Raw genomic sequence first — 27755 nt, forward strand, 5'->3', positions numbered from 1 at the left:
AAAGACATACAGTTAGTAGGTTAGTTGGTCACATGGTGTAATTGGGCAATGCGGGTTCAATGTAAGGAGATGAGCACAAAGTCAGCCAGTCTTATGGTCTTATAGAGTCATAGAAAAGTACAGCACAGAAACAGGCCCTTCAGCCCATCTAGTCAATGCCAAACAATTTCAACTGCCTAGTCCCATCCACCTGCACCAGGACTGTAGTCCTCCATACCCCTACCATCCATGTACCTATCCAAACTTCTGTTAAACATTGAAATCGAGCTTGCATGCACCACTTGTGTTGGCAGCTTGTTCCACACTCTCAGAGCCCTGTGAGAGAAAGAAGTTTCCCCTCATGTTTGCCTTTCAACTTTTCACCTTTAACCCATGACTGCTAGCTATAGTCCCACCCAACCTTGGTGGAAAATGCTGGCCTGCATTTACCCGAAGTAAACCCCTCATAGTTTTTGTATACCTCCATCAAATCTCCTTTCAATCTTCTATGCAGCATGCTTTGAATGGACAAGAATGTAAGTAGTTCTGTGTATTGGAAAGCCATGAAAATGAAGCAACTATAAATTTCTTTTCTCCAATTCTATTCTTTAAAATACTTAGGAATCCACACAGAAATAGGAGATATTTGTAAACAGAGACATACCAGTCTTGTTTCTGTCACACAAAACAGAATGTGAGCACGGTTTAAAAGCAAACTGATGTCAGTGGATCTTGTCGCTATGTATAGTTTCATATCTGTCCTCACTCATGGTTTTAAGTGAACGACATCATAATGAAACTGACATCACGGTGAATGCACTGAAGACTGAAGCTCCACAATTCTAATGTCATATAAAACTAATTTTAAAGATGTGAGAGTTAAGAGAAACGACAAAGTTCATTTGAAACTGTGTGGAACATTCCTGCCAAACCATCAGATGAAAGGAATTTTATAAAATGTTGAAAGAAACTGCTCAGTATTTGCTGAACTGTAATCTGATCAAAATGTTGAAGAGCTGCTTTCAATGTCAAGCCACCATAGCAGAAAGGAATTGTGAAGAACGTTGGCAGCAGTTGCTATTCTCAGGCCCCCACCAGAACAAGCCACACAGAGAGCTTCTCCAGTCTGCCAGCCTTCACGTGTTTGTAATCAACTGTTTCTGAGGTAAGTCTGCCTGACTCCCAAGTCACTCGTTAACTTATTTCTCATTTGATGATGTCTGCGCTCCTCAAATTCTGACACTCTGATATTAACCATTCTGTCAATAATGGTTATTCAGATGTCTTGGCCTTGAGCTCCTGAATTTCCCTCCTATACCACTCTACCCCTTTGATGATGGCTGCACTCCTCAAATTCTGACACATTCCGTTATGGTTATTCAGATGCCTTGGCTTTGAACTCTTGAATTCCCATCCTATGGCCCTCTGACTCTTCCCCCTACGTTTCCTTTACAAGAATTGCTTATTCCGAGATACAGTGCAGTAACAGGCTTTTCTGGCCCAATAAACCTGCACCACCCAGTTACACCCATGTGACCAATTAACCTACCGACAAGTGTGTCTTCGGACTGTGGATGAAAACCGGACTACCTGGAGGAAACCCATGTGGTCACAAGGAGAATGTACAAACTCCTTAACGATCACGGTGGAAATCAAACCCAGGTTGCTAGAGCTGTAATAGATTTACACGAGCACGCCAGCCTGTAAGATGCTGCATAACACCTACCTCTCCATCTTGGCCAGTAACCCTGAAGTCTCCTTCTGTGGCTCTGTATTAAAAGCCTTTTACTAAGAAGGCTCCCATTAACCACCTTGGAATACTCAACTTCATTAAAGATGCTGTGTAAAATGCAAGCTGTTGTTGATACACAGCGTTGCCAGTAGAATCATAATAAAGCTGCAAATTATGGTTATATCAGAAAAGTAATCGGAGCCAGAAAGTGTGATAATTAGTGAGGCTGACAGTTGGTTATTATGATGTCATATCAATGAAACTAGAAATCTATTTCCTCCGTTACTTTCTGGCATGGAATGCACCATCAATAACTCTCAGAGACATGAGGCGAGATATAGGCTTTTATTGGCTGGAAGAAAGAACAAGCAGCAATTGACCTCCACACTACATCCTGGAGAATGAGGCTGGGGCTCTGGCTCCAATCGCCTTTATACCGGGGTCCGTGGGAGGAGCCACAGTCAGTGGGAGGAGCCAAAGGAGCAGTCAGCGGGTGGGGGGGGGGAGGGGAGGCGTGTCCAGACAGGTATATGTAGTTCACCACATTGACGTGATATCACAACCTTACGAACGGTTAGCAATGTCTTCTACAGATTGAGCCATTATTCAGCCTGTGGTACTTGTGACCAGATTCTTTCAGAGGTGCACTGAGACTCAGGGAGCCTTGAATATCCTTCCCCATTGCCAGTTGTCAGTTCTCTGGAATTCCCAACACACAGTGATGTCATCAGGAGGGCATAACTGCCAGTCACATCATTAGAATTCTTCAATGAATTAAAAATCACATTGGACAAACATTTTAATGAAGTAAAAATTTAGATTGAAAGAATCAAGTTGGGTGAAGTCTTTGCAGGAATATTATAAATAAAGATTTGAAAAAATCTTTTCCATTTACTTTGAAATTCATTTGATATATTTATACAGATGAATACAAAAACATTAATTAAAATCATTTTTTTAAAGGAGGACAGAGGTTTTAAACAGTACAAATAGTTTGGAAGGTCATTAAAAGCTTGCACATCATTTACAACGAGCCTAGTATTTTCTGGGTACTTTACAAGGAGAGGAGTTTGTAAACCCTTGAAGTGCTGTAAACTCACTGACTTCTAGGGATTACAAAGTGCCATCTCACACACCCTGCACAGCATGGAGGATTGAATGAGTAGCTTCGGCCTATTCTACCTCTAATTCTGCATACCCCTATCAAATCTCTTCTCATCCTCCTAAACTCTGGGGAATGAAGCGCTAGTCTGAAGAATAAGTTTGAAGTGTGCTCATGCCAGTTGTAATGCTGGACCAAATTATACACAGGAAGCTCCCACACTTCCTTCCCTGATTTGGAAGAGAATGTAGATGGCATGATTAGTAAGGCTGCAGATGACATCCAAATTGGTGGTGGAGTGGACAATGAGGAAGGTTGTCTAAGCTTATGGATATATGTAGATCAACTGGGAAAGTCGACCTGGAACTTAACTTGGACTAATGCAAAGTAATGCATTTTGAGAAGTTAAACTAGGCCAGAACAGTGAATAGCAGGGAATTGGGGCGGGGAGGTTTGAACAATGGCACCTTTGGGTATAAGTACATAACTTCTTGAAAGTGTCTCACTACCCCCATCCCCCACTCCAATCTGGTGCATCTATCCATAATAATCCCATCTGCCAGCAGTTGGTCCTTATCCTTCAATGTCCTGGAGATTTAAGCTCTTGTCTAAGCACTTCTCAAATACTGTCAGTGACCACTGCTCTTGTGCAGTCCAGTCCTGTCTTCTAGGCCAGTACTCACTGGAGTTTAGAAGCATGAGATGGGGTGTGATCTTATAGAAACCCCAACCTTTTCATGTGGATCCACCTTAGTTTCCGGTCGATGTTGATAAGCTATCATGAGGAAGGGTAAAAAGAGGCTCCAGAAAGTATTGTCTGGCTAAACTAAAGTCTAGATATTAATTCTAGACACCTTTCTACCACCAACTCACAAATCAAGGGTGTGACGGAAGGCACGCCAGTTCCGTGAATGAGTGCAGGCCCAACAACACTCAGAGAGCATGGCAGCGTTTACGTCAAAGCACAAAGTAAATTTATTATCAAAGTATGTATGTGTCACCATACACTACGCTGAGATTCATTTTCTTTCAGGCATTCAGAGTAGAACACTGAATACACCAGAATCATTAAAAAAAAACTACAGATAAAGACTGACAAACAAACAACGTGAAAACAACATCAGACTGTGCAAATAGCAAATAAACAATCAGAAACACTGTGAACATGAGTTGTGGAGTCCTTGAAAGTAAATGCATAGCTTGTGGAATGAGTTCAGTGTTGAAGTGAGTGAAGTTATCCATGCTGGTTCAGCAGCCTGATAGTTGAAGGGTAATAACTGTTACTGAATCTTGTGGTGTGGGAGCTAAGGCTCCTGTAACTCCTTCCAGATGGCAGCATCACAGAGATAACATGACCTGAATGGTGAGGGTCCTTGATGTTGGATGTTACTCTGTTGTTGCAGCACCCCTTGTAGATAAGCTCAATGGAGCGGGGAGGTTTCCTGTGTGGAGGGGGCGGTATTCAGTATCTTTCGTTGGGTTTACCATTCTTGGTCATTGATGTTTCCATACCAGGCTTGAAATAACCAGTTAGATACTCCTCACTGTCAAAACAACTTGGTTGATTGGTACTCCTTCACGTATGCTGATTATTCACAGTGATGTGTGAACATCAGAGTTATAAAGTCACTGAATGATAGAGCATGGAGGTAGGCCATTCAGCCCATAAGGCTGTACTGACTATCAGAATCAGATTCAGATTTATTATCACCAGCATGTGTCCTCAAATTTGTTAACTTAGCAGCAGCAGTTCAATGCAATACATAATCTAGAAGAATAAATAAATAATGAATAAATCAATTACAGTATATATATGTAGGAAATTAAAAATCATGCAAAAACAGAAATAATATATTGAAAAAGTGAGGTAGTGTTCACAGGTTCAATGTCCATTTAGGAATCAGTCACCCATTTAACCAATTCTACATTAATTCCATATTTTATTCTCCCTTTGAAATTAACGTATTTTAAGTAAACATTAAGCATTTGGGAAAAAACCCTAGCTCCTTTCCTGGAAAACTGCATTTTAATGATCTTAGGGAATCTTAATTGGCAACATTATCTGGATAGATGCAATCATCTTAGGTTATTACAATAACAATACAGTGAATTTAAATTGCCCTTTGATACAGCCTGGTAATAAACAGGGTAAAAGAATATCTGAATATCAAACCAGCATCCATCATTAAGGACTCTTACCATTCAGGATACTCCCTCTTCTCATTACCATCATCACGAAGGAGTTACAGGAGACTGAAGACATACACTCAACGACTCAGGAACAGCTTCTTCCCCCTGCCATCAAATTTCTGAACGGTTCATGACCCTATATTGCACTCTCTATTTCTCTATTTTCCTACTCACCTATCTTCTGGGCAGTGTCTTTACAAGACGGGCGACCCCAGCCAGTATCAATACCCTTCAGAGATAGTCTCCCTGGTGTCAGTGGTCGCATAACCAGGACTTGTGTTAGGCACCGGCTGCTCAAGGACCATTCACCACCTGCTCCAGAAGAAGTCGCTTCTGTAGGAAAATTGCCAAGAACAACCATGGTGATGAGACCATGACTACCTACGTCATAAGACACAGCAAATATTGATGACCTATCTATCTTCTTATTTATATTGCAACTTACAGTAATTTTATGCATTGCACTGCCCTGCTGCCTCAAAATAACAGCTATCATTATATAGGTCAGTGAGCATAAATTTCATTCTGACTTATTTGCCAGTCCTTGTTATGCATAACTTTTCATAAATTCCATTGTATTTCTTTATTTTCCAGTAAATGCCTGCAAGAAAACTAATACCAAGGTAGTATATTGTGTCTTTTATGTACTTGCTAATAAATTTACTTTGACTGAGGTTCTGAGCCCTTGTATTCCTGACATGAAGCCAACATTTGACTGTTGGCATTTGCTCGTGACAATAAGGTGCAAATACTTTAAAGTAATTTTTATTATATTTCCACTTATACCCCACCTACCCTTCCTGCTCCACAGGCTGCAGAGATGTTTACAGTGACAGAATTCAAATGGCTGACCGATCCTCAAACAGCTTATCGCATACTGAAGCCTTGGTGGGACGTTTTCAGCCACTACATCTGCATGGTGATGCTCCTGATCGCACTGCTGGGTGGAACCCTTCAGATTGCCCAGAACAAAATGCTGTGCCTCCCTTGCAAAGTGGTGGTCGATGACCATTGCAAGCCCCCTTGGTACATGAACAATGCGTCGAGGAATCCGAACGGAAGCTTCCCTCCCCTGAGCGGGATAAAGAACCTTCTTGACAGGCAGCAGTATGCCTTCATTGACGCCGTGTGTTATGAGAAGCAGCTTGATTGGTTCTCCAAGTTCTTCCCCTACCTGGTGCTCTGGCAGACGCTTCTCCTCTTGATGTGCAGTAACTTCTGGTTCAAGTACCCCAGCACCAGCTCCAGGCTCGAGCATTTCATCACCATCCTCTTCAAGTGCTTCGACTCCCCCTGGACCACTCGGGCTCTGTCCGAGGCAGTGGAGATTAGTGGTGAGAAGCCGCCCTACCGCAAGACCAGGTTGATGGCTAGGACGTCCTTCTCTTCCGTGTCCGGCGAGGCTGCCACCAAGTCTGCACAGAACAGGGTGGAGCTTAATCCAGCAGACGCGGGTGAGAGAACTATACTGGACCAGAAGGAAGGAGAGCAGGCGAAGGCTATCTTTGAAAAGGTGAAAAAGTTCAAAGCACATGTTGAAGAAAAAGACATTATCTACAAACTGTACATGTGCCAGATTATTATGAAGGTCTTCCTGTTAGTTGCTATCATTGTCTATACCCCTTACTATGTTATTGAGATGAAATTTGATCTCAATTGCAAAGTTGACATAGAGTTATTTACAGGATATAGACAGTATCACTGTGTCCATTCTTTGGCAATTATGTTCAAGGTCTTAGCATCTTTTTATGCGATACTGGTGGCAGTACACGGTCTGCTGTGTGTCTATAGCCTGTGCTGGATGCTCAGACGCTCACTGAAGCAATATTCCTTTGAGACCGTCCGAGAGGAAAGCAGCTACAGGGACATTCCAGACATTATAAATGATTTTGCTTTCATTCTTCACCTCTCCGATCAGTACGACCCCCTTTATTCAAAGCGGTTCTCGGTCTTCCTTTCAGAAGTCAGCGAGAACAAGCTGAAACAGATTAACCTGAACTTGGAATGGACTGTGGAAAGGCTGAGGTACAAGCTGCAGAAGAACCCTCAGGACAAGGTTGAGTTGTCCCTGTTCATGATCAGTGGACTCCCTGATGCTGTCTTTGAACTGAAGGAGCTTGAGGTGCTTAAACTGGAGCTCATAACAGAAGCCAATTTTAAAGCATCAATGTCTCAGCTGACTAACCTCAAAGAGCTCCATCTTTACCACACGCCGGCCACTGTGGACCCGCAGGCATTGAACTGTTTAGCCGAAAACCTGGAAGTGCTGCACATCAAGTTCATCGACATGGAAAAAGCTCCGCGTTGGATTTTTAATCTGAGGAATCTGACAGAGCTCCATTTAACAGGTAACTTAAAAATAGAAAAGAACAACTTTGTGTCTCTGAGCGGCCTTGAGAACCTGAAGAAATTAAAAGTTCTACACATGAAGAACAGTCTTCCTCACATTCCAGCCATTGTCACTGGAACAGGACTCCTCTTAAACAAACTGTGCATTGATAATGAAGGAACCAAACTAACTGTGTTCAATACACTGAAAAATATGGTAAGTCTCACACACCTTGAACTTCAGAACTGTGACCTAGAACGCATTCCACATTCCATTTTTAGCTTGTATAATCTACGTGAGATTGATCTGAAAGGCAACAGACTGAAGACCATAGAAGAAATTATTAGCTTCCAGCATTTGAAATGGCTCTCATGTCTTAAACTTTGGTACAATGCAATAGCGTACATACCACTGCAAATTGGAACTCTTTCAAATCTGGAGCAACTATACCTCAACAACAACAGAATAGAAACCATTCCAACACAACTTTTTTTATGCAGCAAGTTACGATACTTGGACTTCAGCAATAATCACCTGACTACAATTGGTGATGAGATCAGTGAACTGACTCACCTTCAGTACCTTAATGTTTCCAACAATAATGTGAGTAAATCCACCTATAGTTATTGTCAGTGGAGGTCTGCGTGAGTGCATTTGAGAGTCTCCGATATCTTGTCATTTACAGTATATTAGTAGCTATACTACATATGTTAAATACAAGATTCTGCAGATTCCTGAAATCTTGAGTAACACATGGGTAGTGCTGGAGGAACTCAGCAGATTATGTTGATGGATCTGGGCCCAAAACGTTGACTGTTTACTTCTCTCCTTAGATGCTGCCTGACCTGTTGAGTTCCTCGAGCATTTTGCATGGGTTCTGTTGTAATCTGCACAAAGCCACTGGAGAAATACTGAAGCTAGTGGATACAGAAGTGGTTTATTCAACAAAAATAAGACACTGTCTAGAGGAAGAGGCCTGTTTGACCCAATATTACATGACATTATATATGCTAAAGATCAAAGGGCAACTCTAAATTCACAGTGTATCTACAATGCTTCCTTTGATTTACACATCACATTCATACCTCCTTCTTCACCCAAAATAAATGTTAATTACAAACAAGAGAAAATCAGCATTGCCTGGTTTTTCAATTAACTGCAGAGTCCGCAGAGTCAGAAAACTATTGTCCAGGGTTGCATTTTAAGCTTAATTTACAATTTACATTAGGTCAAAGGATTGGTTGCTGAAGTTAATGTTTGTTATATACCCTAATTCCAGAATATGCCTTGACATATTCCATAAATGCCACCTTCCATTTTAGCTTAGTTACAGCAACCTGGATGCCATTGGGCAAACCTTTGGTGATCTTACATCCCATTGGTGAACTGTGCACAGCACAGACCCAGCTGATGCACACTGAAGACCACAAGCCCATGATTTTTGATGGTTAAAATCCTGAAATTCTCACCTCATTTGGCAACAGGGCTCCCACCTGAAATGAAATTGGACAGACTGGAGTAACTGGCCAAATTTCAACCACTTATAAAGCCTGATGGGTTTCTACCACAATTACTCGATAGTCTTTATAATTTATTACACCCGGGGACAAATATATTATTGGCTGCCGTCAGCTATGCATCTATTTGTTTACTTATTTTTATTTAGAAACTTATTTAGCACGGTAATAGGAAATTCTGCCCAATTACACCTGTGTGAACTATTAACTAGTAACCCACAGATCTTTGGAAACTGGGATGAAACCAGAGAACCCAGAGGAAATGCAAACTCCTTACAGACAGCGGCAAGAATTGAACCTAGATTGCTGGCATTGGAATAGTGTTACGCTAACCACTGCCCCTAACAGCAACGCCCAACGTGGGGCTCAAACCCACAATCCTGGGATTAAGAGTCACATGCTCTACCAACTGAACTAGCCAGGCTCTGAATGTTCTTTGCATTCGCAAAGGCAATATTATTCAAATATTAGTTCAAATCAATATTATTCCTAAATATTTTATTTTATTGAGATACAGTGTGGAGTAGATCCTTCACGTTGAGCCTCCCAACAATCCCCCGATTTTAATCCTAGTCTAATCACAGGAGAATTTACAATGACCAATTAACTTACCAGTACATCTTTGGACTGTGGGAGGAAGACAGACCACCCAGAGGAAACCCATGTGGTCACAGGGAGAACGTACAAACTCCTTACAGGCAGCAATGGGAATTGAATCCAGGTTGCCTGTATTGTAAAGTGTTGTGCTAACCACAACGCTACCATGCCACTCTCTAAAGAAGGCACCACTGAGAAATAAGTTATGTGCATTTTAATTAATTTTCTTCCCCAGTCATAACTTTGGAGAAGGGGGAAGGAATTGTAAAACTAAATTATCGATATTAAAATTTCAGATGATTTTGCTTTATTTGTTTAATAATTGTACTCTGGCTATTCAAGACACTTGGAACATAAAAATCTTAACTGATGTTGGCACTTGGCTTAATTGCACCTCATTTCTATAACATGATTATTTGAAAACTAGAGGTTAATAAAGGGTTAGATACATGTTGTGTGAATCTTCCATCTGTAACCTAAAATGTACCGTGAAAGGGAACCGCATTATTTTGACAGCAACTATAATAATGTACCATAGATAGCAATGAGTACACTTAATCTGATATTTTTAATCAAGGATAAATATTGTTCACCATTTACATTTCCATGTATTAGGAAGTTGCTGTAGTGTGTTGGTGCAGCAACAAAATACGACATCCAACAATTATAACGAGTAAAAAATTATATGAATATAAAGTTAGAGGTTAAAGTACAGATATAGAATAAAATGTGCATAAATCCATGAGTACCAGCATTACTTACAATGTAAATAGCATTATAAAAAGTGGTTTAAACTGTTTGCAGGGCAGTGCAGTGACTGAAGTTTCTAGAGGGGTAATGGGGGAGGGGTGTTCTAACTAGAATGATTCATCAGATTAACTGCCTGTGGGGGGAAGCGTTTAAGATGGTGTGACGTTTTTGTTTTAATATCCCAGAAGGGAGGATTTGGAAAAGGCTGTTTGTTGAGAGTGTAGTGTCCATAATGATTTTTTTCCTGCCTGCTTCTTTGACTTGGACACATACAAGTCCTGCGGTAGACTGTCTCTAGTGACCTGGCAGTTTGCTGTCACTTTGATATATCGTGAGAGGATATTGCACCAAACCAGACAGTAACAGCTGATGTCAGGATGCTCTCTATGATGGTAACGAAAATATATCCAGAACAAGATCTTGAAAGTTGCTGTATTCACAGATTTCAAAACCGTAGGAGTACAATGTTGGACATCAGCACTAAAAATCATTTTTAACTTTTGCAGTGGACACTGCGAGCCACAATTATCCACTCACTCCACCACCTACGCACAGTATCAGGAGCATGTACCACCTACAGCAACTCACCAAGACTCCTTGGACTTCACCTTCTAAACCCATGATTTCCACCATCTGGAATGACAAGGCATGGGGAGCACCACTACCAGGAAACACAAAGTACACTGCAGATGCTGTGGTCAAATGAACACGTACAAACAAGCTGGATGAACTCAGCAGGTCGGGCAGCATCTGTGGAAATGAGCAGTCAACGGATGCTGCCCGACCTGCTGAGTTCATCCAGCTTGTTTGTACCACCACCTGGAAGTTGCCCTCCAAGCTACATGCCACCCTGACTTGTGAACATATCGCGGCTCCCAGAACTCGCTCCCTAACGTAATTGTGGGTACATCCACACCTCAGAGTCTGTAATGGGTCAAGAAGGTAGATCATCACCACCTTCTCCAGGGCAACTATGGTTGGTAACTAATCAGTAAACTGATGGTGGCTGGTTCTTCGCTTTTGAAGATCAGGAGGGAAGAAAAGTCCACAGGACCGATGGTACTATTATTGGTGACTGTACTGGCCAATTATGGATCTGCAGACTTAGGAGAGGTGGGAACACGGGAACAGCTGGGATGCAGGCAGTTGGTAATAGGATCCTTCCTGTCTTTTCTCTTCAGCAGTCGCTCCTCTGGATTCTTCTTTAGCTGCTCCGTGGCCAAACAAGTCAGTAATTAAATGACTGAAATTCATCTCTTGGATGAATATTTAAAAAAATCCTTTCTAAGTTGCTTTTTTTAAGGAAAGCCTTATTGGATTATCACTGTTAACAAGATACTAACGGGACAATTCCAATATGGACTAACTTTAAGGAGCTGCTGTAAAGACCACATTCCCCAACACTATCACAAATCGCTCACCTCTGGAACCCTAAACTGGAACAATTGCCCTTTGTCTTCTCAGAGTTGACCACTCAGGCCCCTTCCCTCTCGTATGTCCAGGTGATCACGAAGGCAAATGGAATGTTGGCCTTCTTCGCTAGATGGATTGAATTTAAGAGGTATTCTGGCCTTTTTTCTTGAGGAAAGATGTACTGCCTTTGGTGGCAGTGGAGAGGAGTTAGTAGGTTGATTCCAGAGTTGAGGGAGTTAGCCCATAAAGAGAGACTGAGCTGTCTGGGATTATACCCACTGGAATTCAGAAGGATGACAGGGGATCTCATAGAAACGTAGAAACATAGAAAACCTACAGCACAATACAGGTCCTTTGGCCCACAATGCTGTGCTGAGCATGTACTTACTTTAGAAATTACCTAGGGTTACTCATAACCCTCTATTTTTCTAAGCTCCACGTACCTATCCAGGAGCCTCTTAAAAGACCTTATTATATCAGTAAATTATAGACCAGTGAGTCTTACTTCAGTGGTTGGTAAGTTGATGAAGAAGATCCTGAGAGGCAGGATTTATGAACATTTGGAGAGGCAGAATATGATTGGGAATAGTCAGCATGGCTTTGTCAAGGGCAGGTCGTGTCTTACGAGCCTGATTGAATTTTTTGAGGATGTGACTAAACACATTGATGAAGGTAGAGCCGTCGATATAGGGTATATGGACTTCAGCAAAGCATTTGATAAGGTACCCCATGCAAAGCTTATTGAGAGAGTAAGGAGGAATAGGATTCAAGGAGACATCGCTTTGTGAATCCAGATCTGCCTTGCCCACAGAAGGCAAGGAGTATTTGTAGGTGGGTCATATTCTGCATGGAAGTCAGTGACCAGTGGTGTGCCTCAGGAATCTGTTCTGGGACCCCTACTCTTTGTAATTTTTATAAATGACCTGGATGAGGAAGTGGAGGGATGGGTTAGTAAATTTGCTGATGACACAAAGGTTGGAGGTGTTGTGGATAGTGTGGAGGGCTGTCAGAGGTTACAGTGGGACATTGATAGGATGCAAAACTGGGCTGAGAAGTGGCAAATGGAGTTCAACACAGATAAGTATGAGGTGGTTTATTTTGGTAGGTCAAATATGATGGCATAATATGGCATTAATGGTAAGACTCTTGGCAGTGTGGTTGATCAGAGGGATCTTGGGATCCGAGTCCATAGGACACTCAAAGCTGCTTCGCAGGTTGACTCTGTGGTTAAGAAGGCATACGGTGCATTGGCCTTTATCAGCCGTGGGATTGACTTTAAGAGCCGAGAGGTAATGTTGCAGCTATATAGGACCCTGGTCAGACCCCACTTGGAGTACTATGCTCAGTTCTGGTTGCCTCACTACAAGAAGGATGTGGAAGCCATAGAAAGGGTGCAGAGGAGATTTACAAGGACGTTAGCTGGATTGGGGAGCATGCCTTATGAGAATAGGTTGAGTGACTTGGCCTTTTCTCCTTGGAGCAACGGAGGATGAGAGGTGACCTGATAGAGGTGTGCAAGATGATGAGAGGCATTGGTCATGTGGATAGTCAGAGGTTTTTTTCCCTGGGCTGAAATGGCTAGCACGAGAAGGTATAGTTTTAAGGTGCTGAGGAGTAGGTACAGAGGAAATGCCAGGGGTAAGTTCTTTTTATGCGGAGAGTGGTGAGTGCGTGGAATGGGCTACCAGTGACGATGGTGGAGGTGGAAACGTTAGGGTCTTTTAAGAGACTCCTCGATAGGTACATGGAGCTTAGAAAAGTAGAGGGCTATGGGTAAGCCTAGGTAGTTCTAAGGTAGGGACATGTTCGGCACAGCTTTGTGGGCCGAAGGGCCTGTATTGTGCTGTAAGTTTTCTATGTTCTATTTCTATATATCCACCTTGCTGGCAGCCCATTCTATGCATTCACCACTCTCTGCGTAAAAAACTTACCCCTGACATCCCCTCTGTACCTACTTCCAAGCTCCTTAAAACTATGCCCTCTCATGTTAGCCATTTCAGGTCATTTATAACTCATGAAGAGAAGAGGTTCCAGAACAGATCCTTGAGGCACACCACTGGTTACCAACCTCCATGCAGAATATGACCTGTCTACAACCACTCTTTTCCTTCTGTGGACAAGCCAATTTTTGATCGACAAAGCAAGGTCCCCTTGGATCCCATGCTTCCTTACTTTCTCAATAAGCTTTGCATGGGGTACCTTGTCAAATGCCTTTGCTGAAATCCACATACACTACATCTTCTGCTCTTCCTTCACCCAAAGTGTTTAGTCACATCCTCAAAAAATTCAGTCAGGCTAGTAAAGTATGACCTGCCTTTGACAAAGTCATTCTGACTATTCCAAATCATATTATGCCTCTCCAAATGTTCATTAATCCTGCCTCTCAGGATCTTCGCCATCAACCTATCAACCACTGAAGTAAGACTCATTGGTCTATAATTTCCTGGTCTATCTCTACTCCCTTTCTTGAATAATTGAACAACATCTGCAACCCATCAATCCTCCAGAACCTGTCCGATCCCAATTGATGATGCAAAGATCATTGCCAGGGGCTCAGCAATCTCCTCCCTCACCTCCCACAATAGCCTTGGGCATCTGGTTCCAGTAACTTGTCCAACTTGATGCTTTCCAACAGCTCCAGCACATCCTCTTCCATAATGTCTATATGCTCAAGCTTTTCAGTCCACTGTAGGTCATCCATACAATCGCTGAGGTCCTTTTCCGTAGTGATTACTGAAGCAAAGCATTCATTATTACCTCTGCTATCTCTTCTGGTTCCATACACACTTTTCCACTGTCACACTTGATAGGTCCTATTTTTTCACCTCTTATCCCCTTGCTCTTCACATATTTGTAGAATTCCTCAGAAACATCTAAAAATCTAGGGAACATATTCTCAAGATTCAGGGGAATGCAATAGATTTGGAATGGGATGAGGCGAAGTTGCTTTTTGCCAAGAGTAGTGAATATGTGGCTTTCTCTGCCTAGGGAAGCAGGAGAGACTATCTAATAAAATATACATAGTTAGGAAAATATTTGCATAGCAGATGAGATGTGAGTTATGGGGAAAAGGCAGGTAGGTGGAGCTGAGCCCTTGGCCAGATTGGGCATGATCTTATTGAACGGCACAGCCAAGGCTCAATGGGCCAGATGGCTGATGCCTGCTCCTATTTCTTATGTTCTCAGCAGAGATTAGATCATTGGTAGCACAGCTGTCCACTAATACAAAGGCTGTCCTCCTTTGCCATTAACGCGACAACACAGTGAAGAGCTGGTTTTTTGAAGTCTGGGTCAGTTAGTGCACTTCAGCGACTAGAGTGCAGCCATATTCTGACCTAAAACTCGGGCAAGTGCCAGTAATTGCTTCCCGATTACTTATCAGTCAACTGAACAATATGGCCCAGGCAACTCAATTGCTACCTTTCGTCTGGAGTAGCTCAAATAAACTCACAAGGCACCATTTTCAAAGTTTAATCATGTACTGGCCAATATTTATCACCAAACAAGCATCAGTGAAACTGATTTTCAGGTCACTGTGACATTACAGTGAACAAGTTTGATTTCTCTTTTACAACCGCGTCTCTTGTATTTCAGAAGGTGCTACATTGGTTGTATTGCACTTCGGTCAAGAGAGGCAATAAGTGAAAGGAAATATTCTTCATCACACGCAAGCTCTGCTTCTGGAGGTTAGCAAGCTGATGGCTTAAGCAAAGAATACCTCGTCGGGGGCTGTTATCAGCCCAGCCCACCCCACCAGTGGAGTGGCTCAGGCTACAGCATTGATCCTGGGGGTGTTAGATAAATTTAAAATGCAGATTGGTCTTTTATCATAAACCTGTGGTGAAGTTATTCAGTGTTACAATGACACCGAAGATCCTTACAAAAGGTTTTGAAGATCAGCTGGAAGGAGAGACACACTAACAGCATTGGACTGGAAGAGGCCAAAATGAACACCGTCTCAACCAAGATAGAGCAAAACAATCTCCAGTGGATCGGTGATTTCATGCCTAGCTCACGTCTCCCCAAAGAGATCCTTTACTCCCAGCTGAAGGAAGGTCACCGAGCCCCAGGTGGACAAAGGAAACACTTCGCAGATAATATCAAAATCAGCCTGAAGAAATTCAACATTACATCTGAAAGCTGGGAAGCCAGATCTCCACTGTGCCACAGAGAACAAGTGGCAGCTGCTAAAGGAGAGACTGAACAAACGACCCACCCACTGACCACAGCCACCACTTACCAGGATATGTGGATCCCGGATCAGCCTCTACAGCCAACTGAGTGAGGAGTCACTAACAGACACTCCCTTCGGAGAACATCATACTCAGCTCGAGTAATTACATTACTACTATTCAATGTTACAACTGCCCAGCCGCTCTGTGCTTCCTTGAGTCTGACTGCTGAGTCACTGCCTCATCATTGAAGATGCTGGATAGGAATAGCATCCTTTCTGCCCACAGAACGTTCTAGAGTCACTTTTGTAGTCTGGTCACAGTTATCATTCAACAGGCAATTCATGAATAGCAGGCTCCCACATAGACCAATGTGCCTCGATGGCATTGGTTTATTCTTTCAGCCCTTGGGTTATGACCTGCTGAACTCCTCCAGCATTTTGTGTGCATCGCTCTGGATTTCTGCAGAATATCTTGTGTTTATGATTAGTACGCTCAACCCTTGCAGTCAGAGTCCCCTTCTCTGACTGACAACCCAATTCTCCCCTATCTGAAGCCTCTCTTTACAGCAGGGGTTCCCAACCTGGGGTCCACGGAACCCTTGCATTATGGTATTGGCCCATGTCATAAAAAAGGTTTGGGAATCCCTGTGAAATTGATTATCAAAGCCACGGTCTGCACAAATCATGCATCTACTACACCCATCAATGCAGAAGAAGCTCCCTGTATCTCTTCCTTCATACTCAGAACACACATTAAACTGCTGAACTGTAATTTGTCCTTTGACTCAGCTAGTCATTCTATTATTTCAACACAAGCTGCCACACAGAGCAACTAAAATAGACCATAAAACCATAAGAATTGGGCCATTCAACCCACCTAGTCTGCTCCAACATTTGATCATGTCTGATTTATTTTCCCTCTCAAACACATTCTTCTGTCTTCTCCCTATAACCTTTGACACCCTTACTAATCAAGAACTCATCAATCTCCGCTTTAAATATACCCAGTGACTTGGCCTCCACGGCCGTTTGTAATGATGAATTCCGTTCCACAGATTCAGCACCATCTGCCTAAAGAAAGTCCTTCTTATTTCTGTTCCATTATAGCATTTAGATGCCTAGTATTTAGACATATTTGCATTCTGAGCCTATGTCCTCTAGTCCTGGACACCCCCACCATAGGAAACATTAAATATAACTGTAGGACAAAGACCTTCTCCAACCAGACCACAACCTTGTTGTTGGGTTTGGAGGCTTTTGTGACTCAATGACCAGGACAGCTATGCTGGCTGGAGTCAGGGCTTTATGCTTTGGCTCTTGGTAGGATCACCCATGCCAAACAGGTCAAAGGGCAGAGGCCAGACTAAGAGTGGTGTACAGTCCTCCAGGTTCAGAGGTTCCGCTCAGGGCTAACAACCCTGACTGGTAAAACAAAACTGTTATGGAAACAGCAACGAAGAACCCTTCTACATCTGAGTGCAACGGCATTTACTGAGTCTCCACCCGAGACCTACATGGCTGACAGTAGTGAAAACCGAAAGGAAGCTACTGTCACGATGAAGGAAGCCCTGAACACTACCAGAGATGGAAAACAGTCATTGCTGTCCTAATCGCCAATGGTATAATGGGCAGTAAGTAAGGACAAAAAACTGGTGCAGCAATTGGAATGAAAATATGATCCAGCATTAGGGGTTACCTTTACAGTTCTATCATTTTCGTCTTTATGGTGAAAACTGGTCAATGTGTCCACTCTCTGTATATCTCAATCACACTCTGTTGACTCACTAGAAGACAAAGATTTTTTTTCATATACTTAAGGAGGTTATCCAGTTAGCTACAATGAGGTATTGCCATTGTCAAAAACAAATTCATTGGAAGTAAATTGCTGTCTTCAAATATTTTATGGCAATACGGGGCATCAAGGTAGCATAGTGGTTAGCACAACACTCTACAGTACAGGTGACCTGGGTTCAACTCCCACTGCTGCCTGGAAGAAGTTTGTACGCTCTCCCTGTGATCCTCTGGATTTCCTCCGGGTGTTCCAGTTTCCTCCCACAGTCCAAAGACCTACTGGTCATTGTAAACTGTCTTGTGATTAGGTTAGGGTTAAATAGGTGGGTTGCAGGCACTGCGGCTCAAAAAGCTGAAGGGATCCTTCTGCAGTTTCATCGTTTCATTGTTGACATTATACAATTGAGGTTTTATATTAGAATTGGAACTATACTACCATATACAGTACTATGCAAAATTCTTAGACACACATATATATATAGAGCCAGCGTGTCCAGACATTTCTGCAGTCCTCTAGTAATTTTATGTATTGCACTATACCGCTTCTGCAAAAAAAAACTAATTTCATGACAATTATAAACCTGATTCTGATATGGGTCTCTATTGTGGACTGAGAGTGGGAAGGAAACAGGGAGAGGGGAATCATGGTTGAGAAAAGGGGAAGGGAAAGGGTAATCATGGTTGAGAAAAGGGGAAGGGAGAGGGGAAGGAGTGAGAAGCACTAGAGAGACATTCTGTAATGACTAATAAACTAGTTGTTTGGAATCAAATGACCTTGCTTGGTGTCTCAGAATTGAGTGTGTCTGGAACTGCGCCATCCTCAACTCCTGGCACTCTTTCTCTGCCATTTTCAACATGCTTTGCTCCTGCCAGATTTACAAACTCGCTCTCCATTCCGCATTGACAAATACAGTACACTGCAAAAGTCTTAAGCACTCTAGCTATATATAATACATTTGCATAGAGCTATATGTCACTCAAGTAGGCTGAAGTTAAGAGCTGATCTTTGATAAACAATTCACAGCTGTAAACTGAACCCTGAAGAAAGATCTTGGCCCGAGACATTGAATGTTTGTTCATTTCAATAGATGCTGCCTGAGCTGTGGAGTTCCTCCAGCATTTAGAAAACATAGAAATCTACAGCACATTACAGGCCCTTCGGCCCACAATGTTGTGCCGACCATGTAACCTACTCTAGAAACTGCCTCGAATTTCCCTACTGTGTAGCCCCCTATTATTCTAAGCTCGATGTACCTATCTAAGAGTCTCTTGAAAGACCCAGTTGTATCCACCTCTACCAACTTCACTGGCAGTGTATTCCACGCACCCACCACTCTGTGTGAAAAACTTGCCTCTGATATCACCTTACACCTACTTCCAAGCACCGTAAAACTATGCCCCTCGTGTTAGCCAATTCAGCCCTGGGAAAAAGCCTCTGGCTATCCACACGATCAATGCCTCTCATCATCTTATACACCTCTATCAGGTCCCCTCTCATCCTCCGTCACTTCAAGGAGAAAGAGCCAAATTCTCTCAACCTATTCTATTAAGGCATGCTCTCCAATCCAGGCAACATCTCTCTATAGTTTGTGTGTGTTGCTTTGGATTTCCAACATCTGTGGACTTTTTTGTGTTTACAACGGTAGACCTATCTCTATCAACCAGTAAAGTGCATTTTACTGACCCATTCTCATAGAGGTTTATCAGTGGTGGCATGATGGAGCAAAATGATTTTGTTCATATTAACTTAAGTAGCTTGATAGGTGCAGAAATGCAAATGGAGCTCTTCAGGCACCTGAACAAGTTTAATCTTTGTGATGCAGGCTTTTGAAATGGGATATCAATAGTTCCTTTCCTCCCACAGATGCTGCTCGACCTGCTCAGTTCTCCCAGCATATTGTTTGCTGCTGTAAGGTTCAGACAAAGAGAAAGGTTTCAAGTAGCTTCCTATAGGATAAAACAGGCTCAAAACTGTGGTCCTGTTTACATGTGTGGTCCTGCTTCAGAACAATACAACAATGAAAGGGTCAAGCAGTCTGTAGCTGAAAACAGATGGGACTCTATTACAATGGATAAGGCTAAGTGATTGGCCTCTCATATAAAGCTGAAGATAAAGAGTAGCTTTATTTATCACATCTACATCAAAACATGCAGCAAAATGCATCGTTCGCGTCAATGACCAACACAATCCAAGGATATGCTGGGGTCCTGCAATGACCATGTCACCATGTGTCCGGCGCCAATGTGTCCACAATTTGCTAATCCATATGCCTTTGGAACACTCGGAGGAAACACATAGGGTCACAGGGAGCACATTCAAACTCCTCACAGAAAGCTGTGGGTATTGAACACCAATCGCAGATACTATAAAACATAATGCCAGATGTTATGATAACTTGCTGCCCTCTTTGTAGAACCACTTACTTTTTTAAAAATGCTGTCAGTTATTTGTAAATACATTATAAGTTGGTAACAAGAATGTGATCTCAGTTTTCATTGGGACCGTTGAAAACACTGGACGACAAACTTTTTCGAAAGCATTGCTTTCTCAGAAATTTTTTGTTTACGATAGACCGCCTGAAACTGAACACAAATCAGACTACTTGTGTCATGTAGGAATTTGGAGAAATAAGAAATTAACTTTTGTGAGTATATGTTTAATTGCACAATGCTGCAAATGTTTTGCCATAGTTCAACTAAGCTAAAAGTATTTTGTTGATGATTTTCCTTTGTACTCAGTGCCTAAGGCTTTTCACTTAAGCATCCAACAATAATCAGCCAGTATTGATGGATTCCAGTTGCCCTGATACCATTTCTCCATGACCGTAATGAAACCTTTCACCATGCTCATCACTGAACGGGAATGCAGAAAATTAATCTTTAGAGACAAGTTGCACTTCATGGTTTCAGCTTACATTGTGGGCAAAATTTTAATTGACTTGAATTATGAATTGAAATAACAAATACGTGCAATATTTTTCAAATATGGTTTGTGATAGGGACATTTCATGGTGATTTTCAAAATCAGCAGCCCTAGATCCATAAGATGCAGTCAAGACTATTCAGGAAGCATAATCTCTGTTGTCCAGTGAAATATTTGAAAAATTTTAAAGGTTAAAATGTTCATTTATTATCAAAGTACTGTATGTATCCATTTTCAACTCTGTGATTCATCTTCTCCAGATCGCTACAAAATAAAGAAAGAATTTGAAAGTAACTCAGAGAAGCATCAATCCCACACCCTGCACAAAAAAATGGCATTTCGATCATCAATCCCAAAGCCTCCGCCCCCTCTCCCCCACACAAAACATAACAAGAAGATCGACGCAGAACCATGGTAACAACCTCCAATATCATCAACATCATCAAAAGCAAAGGACACCACATGAACGCAGAGGCCTACCAGCGATAGCCACACAGCAATAGATCACTCACACACTCTTTCTCTGGTAAAACGCAGATAGTTGGTGCTGAACTCTGACTCGCCTTCTGCATTCACCTGGATGTTTCTATCTTTCTCGATGCTTTAATTGGCAAAATGGAGTGAAACATTGACTTGCATCCCATCTCTAAGTTTCTTCGTGTCAACGTTGTCCATAGCAGTCTGTAGCAGAGACGGATTTCCTTTGCTGTTTTCCAGTGGGGAATCTATTTGTCCAAGGCCTTTGATTGCACTTCTGGATTATTGAATGAATCAAATTTCAGCACATCACTGTCGAACAGGAGAGGACGAGATGATTTCCCCACTGACTATATCAAGTGTCAAGGCCTTTGTGAATGAACCTGAGAATTGTTCAGTGTCATAAACTCATACAGCACAGGAAAAGGCCCTTTGGCCCATCTAGTCTATGCTGAACTGTTATTCAGCCTAGTCCCATTGGCCCGTCATACCATACCCATCCACGTACTTATCCAAACTTCTCTTAAATATTTCAATCAAACGGGCATGCACCGCTTCTGCTTGCAGCTCCTTCCACGCTCTCATCACCCTCTGAGTGAAGAAGACGTCCCTCACATTCCCCCTTGTGAAGAAATTAACTTTTTTAAAGCAAATAGAATCCTGGTGTTTGAAGGAGCAAGTCATAAACAGCTCAAAGTGCCATGACATGTGATGTAAAAAGCAATCTCTTTTAGAGATTGACCTTGAATCAACCGGAATGCTGAACAAATCTTAATAAGTTTGCGAGGAGATTGTTTATTGTTTACTTGTGCAGAACCTAGTTTACTTCAATGGGAAGGAATCGGAAATAGCTGAAAACTTTAAGCTTGGGACAGGAGCCAGAAGCAGTTTGAGGCAATAGGGAGTATATTAGTGAAGCCTTATCCTCGCATTACGATTTTGGTGCTATTTTAGACTGTGCCTTACATGAAGGATTGGCTAATGAGTTACAGCATTTGATTGGACAAGACCTGCGTGTCAGTTACTGTGCCAATGGAAATGGCATCCCAGAATGCTCTAGCATTTCATCCTCCGCAAGCAACTGGTTTAGTCACGGTTAACATTCTGGAAGCTACGACCAGAAAGGCAACTTTTCATCTCAAAGCCAAAACAAGCAGCAAAGACAGCTTTAGTAACAATCTGAAATTATATCAAAAAATGAAGATTGCACAAATCGGAATTTCATACGACTAATTAGGATCTCAGATGAAAACAGAAAATGCTGGAATATTTAGAAGGCTGGACAGTAACTGTGGAGAGAGAAATAAAGCTAATGATCTGATCAATGGCCAATGATTAGAATTGTAGCGAGAGGAGGGCATATTTTATATTTGAGAGCTGAAGAAAGGAGTCAAGAGAGCAGAGGGAATGAACAACCACAGTCCTCTCCCTATCATTTTGGACAGCTGGTTGGTCCAGCAGGTTAACGTAGAGAGGAAGCAATATAAAATGACTAATTGAATCCGAAATTACTTTGCTGATAGGGTGTTTCTCAGATTAGAAGTCGGTGACCAGTGGTACGCTGTGAGGACTAGTTCTGCGACTATTGTTGCTTGTGAAATACATGTATAATAATGACTTGGATGTAAATGTAAGAGGTACGATTATGAAGTCTCCAGATGACACAGAAGTTGGTGATGTTGCGGATAGTCAGGAAAGTTATTTAAGGCTATGGCAGGATACAGAACAGATGGGAAGTTTGGTGGATGGAAGTTAATCCTGACAAGCTGGGTGGACTAGCGATCGTATAGACTCATTGGGCTGCGTTGTATTGCTCAAGGACTTTATGAGCAAGGTGATGCATTTTGAGAAGACATATTTTTTTCCCACCCACTGCCTCCTACCCATCAGCCAATACTCTAACCATGCCTGTAACTTTCCTGTAATACCATGAGCTCTTACCTTGGTAAGCAGCCTCATGTGTGGCACCTTGTCAAAGGCCTTCTGAAAGTTCAAATATACAACATCCACTGCATCCCCTTTATCTATCCTACTTTTAATCTCCCCAAAGAATTCTAACAGGTTTGTCACCAAGATTTTCCCTTAAGGAAACCATACTGACTTTGTCCTGTCTTGTCCTGAGTCATCAAGTACTCCATAGTCTCATCCTTAACAATTGACTCTAATATCTTCTCAACCACTGAGGTCAGGCTAACTGGTCTACGATTTCCTTTCTACTGCCTTCCTCCTTTCTTAAAGAGTGGAGTGGCATTTGAAAATTTCCAGTTTTTCGGAACCATGCCAGAGTCTAATGATTTTTGAAAGATCATTATGAATGCCTCCACAATTTTTACCGCCACCTGCTCAGAACCCAAGGGTGCAGTTCATCTGGTCCAGGTGACTTATGCACCCTTAGGTTTTTCAGTATTTTGAGCACCTTCTCCCTTGTAATAGTAACTCACACCCTTCAACATCTAGCACATTGGTAATTATAAGAGGCACAGACAGGGTCAATAGCCAGAATCATTTTCCCATAGAATGAGTATCAGAAACAAGAAGGAATAGGTTTAAGATGTGAGCAAGGGGTTTTAAAAAGGATTGAGGGGTAATTTTTACACTGGAAGTGGCTGATACCTGGAATGCCCTTCCAGAAGAGGTGGTGAAATCACTTATAACCTCTAGTAAGATAAATTGGACTCTTGACCTCACAATCTACTTCATTATGATCTTGCACCTTGTTGTTTACCTGCACTGCACTTTCTCTGTGGCTGCTACACTTCATTCAGCATTATCATTGTTCCACCTTGTTCGGTCAGTGCTCTAATATATACCAACAGTATGCAAGACAAGCTTTTCCCTGGGTCTCAATACATGAGACATTAATAAATCAATTCCAATTCCAAGCCCTCCTTCATTACAATAATTTGCATGATTTGTAATTTAACATCTGGATTAAACTGCGGTGTGGGCGTAATGATAAATCATGTGAGAGATGATGGGCAAGAGTAATCCATTATTCCTTACGCCCTCAAGGGGCAAACACAAAGCTGTGCAAATTTAAAAATAAGCACTCAAATCATTTTTAGAATTAAATATTCAATCAGATTTTGACCTTCATATATCAAAGTACTGAGTACAGGAGATGGGATGTTGTGCTGAAGTTGTATAAGACGTTGATGAGGCCTAATTTGGAGTATTGTGTGCAGCTCTGGTAACCTACCTATAGGAAAGATATCAATAAAATTGAAAGAATGCAGAGAAATTTTACAAGGATCTTGCTGGACTTGAGGACCTGAGTTATAGGGAAAGGTTGAATAGGATAGGATTTTATTCCCTAGAGTGTAGGAGAATGAGGGGAGACCTGGTAGAGGTATACAAAGTTATGAGTGGTATACTGTAGATAGGATAAATGCAAGCAGGCTTTTTGCACTGAGGTTGGGTGAGACTAGAACTAGAGGTCATGGGTTAAGGGTGAAAGGTTAAATGTTTAAAGGGAACTTCACTCAGAGGGTAGTGAGAGTGTGGGATGAACTGCCGACAGACGTGGTGGATGCAGGTTTGATTTAAACACTTAAGAGAAATTTGGATAAGTAAATGCATGGGAGGTGTTTAAAGGGCTATGGTCCAGGAGTAGGACAATGGGACTAGGAAACATAATAGTTTGGCAGGGCCTGTTTCTGTGCTGTAGTGTTCTATGACTCTGTGATTCCATGAGAAATGAGTTATAATGAAAAGAAGCCAAGCTCTGAAGAGAAATTCGAAGCTAAACTAATCAGTCGGCCAACTTCTTGCCGAAGTACAGAATAACTCTGCACAGTGCCACAATGTATACACCTGTGGAGGTCTTGATGAGAAAAATATTGAACATTTGCTTGTGCCTTTCTTGACCACTCCCTGTGCAAAAATCTCCCCCTCCGATCACCTTGGAGTCTAAGGTTGAAAGCACGTAATTGAGAATGCCGGCTGGTGGTGGAGAGGCATCAGCACTGGACTTCAAAGCAGATGGTCCTGAGCTCAAACCGGGCCTGGGCAGCAGCAGTATCTGTGCGGAAGAAAGGCCTGGCAACCTGCTTCCGTATCCTGCCACGAAAACCCTGTGGACCCCATGGTCATGTTGAGTTCTAAACAGCCGAACAACCGCATGAGAGTAATGATTGTGAATGACGATTATGATTACTTTAATGCTATGGAACATTTAAAGGCGGTGCCACGTGTCTAACTGCTCTCTAGGCTGCAACGGTCTTTTCCAAACAGTTTGTCAATAAATTAATACATTTTGACTGCACCTTTTTCACATGTGTACAAGTTTGCAAATTCTGCCATGGATTTTGTGAGTGTCTCTGAACTCGGTGACTCACACATTCTCTACATGAGTCACAAATATCACCATGGCACTCTTCAGAAAGAAGGCAACTACAAGCAAAGCAAGTGTATTTATGTTCTTACATCAGGTATATAAACCTCTTGCAAGTTTCAGAAGCAAAATGAATTTGTTGAAGAAATCTAACGTGCTCATGTCGAACAAATAACCTCTGCTGGGGATGAAGTTGCCTGAATTGGATCCAGTGTAGACTCTGGTGTCTAAGGGACCAAATCCACATACATCATAGGACCATAAGACATAAGAGCAGAATGAGGCCACTCAGTCCATCCCACTACTCCCCACAACCACTACATACTACATGCACATCAGCCACTCTCCTCCATAGCCTCTCAGCACCCTTCTGCTTTCCCATGCACTACCACTTTATGCTTACACTCAATACCTCATACCTACACTGACATATTCACTGCCCTACTCTGTTTCATCTTCCCTGCTGCTAGCTAGAAGAGTTTCTTTAGTCACTTTATCGTTTCCTGTCAGAGTCAACTTACTCCTGCACCTGGTGTCACTTTATGTACATACAGTCACTCTATGTAAGATACTGTGCAGAAGTCCTAGGCACGCTAGATTTTGTTAATATAGTTTCAGAAGGAATGGCCTCCACAGAGCCCTGATCTCAACATCGTCGAGGCTGCGGAGGATTACCTGGAGAGACAGAAGCAAGTGAGACAGCCAAAGTGTGCAAACCTGTGGCAAGTTCTCCAAGGTGCTTGGAACAACCTACCAGCCAATTTTCTTATAAAACTGCACGACAATGTACCAAAGAGAACTAATGCAGTTTTAAAGGTAAAGGGTGGTCACACCAAATATTGATTTGATTTAGTTTTCAACTGTTTACTGCTTTTCATAGTCATTTTTTGATATTTACAAATGCTTCAATTCATTATTTTTGAAAGCAACTTTACATGCACCTAAGACATTTGCACAGTACTGTATAAACTAATATTATGTATATGTATATACAGCCACACTCAAAGTTACTTGTACATCGTGTTTTATAGGATTAGTTTTGTATTTAAATGTATTGTGTTTGTTTTGTTTTTTATTGTATTCTTTATGATAATTGTGTTTTTGATTGTGCATCAGATCTAGAGTAACAATCATTTTATTCTCTTTTACACTCATTCTGAAGAATGACAATATATTAACGATCTTGAATCATGAATATTTCACATTGGGAACTTCTGCCTCCTTAGAGGAACTTCACAGTGACAGACGTTCTTTTTCTTTGGAAAGACAGCAGAGATTGAATCTCCAACTATCAGAATCAGAATCAGGTTCAATACCTCCTGCAGATGTCATGAAATTTGTTGCTATGCGGCCTAGAATGATAACCAGGCAATATTCTAGTTCAAAATTCAAAGTAAGGTTGATTATCGATGTATGTCCATGTAACAATACATTTTCTTGCAGGCATTCACTGGAACAAAAAAGTACAATAGAATCAATGAAAAACTACATACAAACAAAAAGTATCATACAGCCAATATGCAAAAGAAGACAAACTGTACAAATATATAAATAAATATATCGTTAGATAAATAATACTGAGAACAAATTGTAGAGTCCTGAAAGTGGGTCTGTAGGTTGTGGAATTGGTTCAGTGTTGAGCTGAGTGAAGTATTCCATGTTGGTTCAGAAACCTGATGGTTTTTGATTAATATCTGTTCTAGTACCTGGTGGTATGGGAGCAAAGCATCTAAGAGCTGACTGCTGACTAAACAATGTGACACAAAATGCTTGACGGGGCTGATGCATTGACTTTTATCATCGTTTCCTGCTATTATTCTCAGCAAGCGTATTTCTCTTTGCAAGCACTTGTAGCTATTTTCTGGAATGCCCCTATGGTTTGTACCATTATAAGTCGCCAGGAACTTGTTTAGTGAATGCTTGGACTCCAGTTTCCTGAGCTTTAGTTCAGGTTTCTTGGGATCTTTTGTTGCAGTTTGTTGAGAGATGGGAACGACTATCCCACGAGGCCCTGAAAATGGTAAACAACAAGCTACACTGAAGTTTTCCCTTTGGTTCATGTCTGTATCTTAGCTTCTTGCCAGAACTTCTTGGAGATGGTTCAAAATACAGATTTCACAGGACTCTGAGTTTATAATTAACCTTTCATAGAATGTACAGAGGGAAGTTCTCAACTCTCATTTCTTAAACCAAGATTGTTTTTCCATGAAAGTGTATCAGAGAGAAGCCTCTATCACTGATCTCTCTGGTGTGGCAGTCACTGCAGGAAAAAGATATTTGCGAAAAATGCAGTAATGGATTTGCGATTTGCTGCCTGGGAAAATAACAACGATGTGGATTGTCCTTCTGTTGCAATCATCAGGGAGGAGGTACAGGAGCCTGAAGACACACACTCAGTGTTTTCAGAATAGCTTCTCCAAAGTTTGAAGTAAATTTTATTCTCAAAGT

General features: G+C 41.8%; 1 protein-coding gene and 1 non-coding gene across 2 annotated transcripts in view; one reads left to right on the forward strand and one right to left on the reverse strand.

Annotated features, from left to right (window-relative positions):
• Positions 1 to 5823: 5823 nt before the first annotated feature.
• LOC132401540 (volume-regulated anion channel subunit LRRC8A-like) overlaps positions 5824 to 27755 on the forward strand; it is a 28047-nt gene continuing 6115 nt past the window's right edge. Inside the window, exon 1 of the mRNA XM_059983561.1 lies at positions 5824 to 7935. Within this exon, the coding sequence (XP_059839544.1) occupies positions 5824 to 7935 (2112 nt within the window). The remainder of the gene's footprint in view (positions 7936 to 27755) is intronic.
• trnak-cuu (transfer RNA lysine (anticodon CUU)) lies at positions 9201 to 9273 on the reverse strand. Its single transcript has one exon. It is a non-coding gene; the product is annotated as a tRNA-Lys (tRNA).

Source organism: Hypanus sabinus, chromosome 11, assembly GCF_030144855.1.
Source record: "Hypanus sabinus isolate sHypSab1 chromosome 11, sHypSab1.hap1, whole genome shotgun sequence".
In the NCBI taxonomy this organism is placed as follows: domain Eukaryota; kingdom Metazoa; phylum Chordata; class Chondrichthyes; order Myliobatiformes; family Dasyatidae; genus Hypanus; species Hypanus sabinus.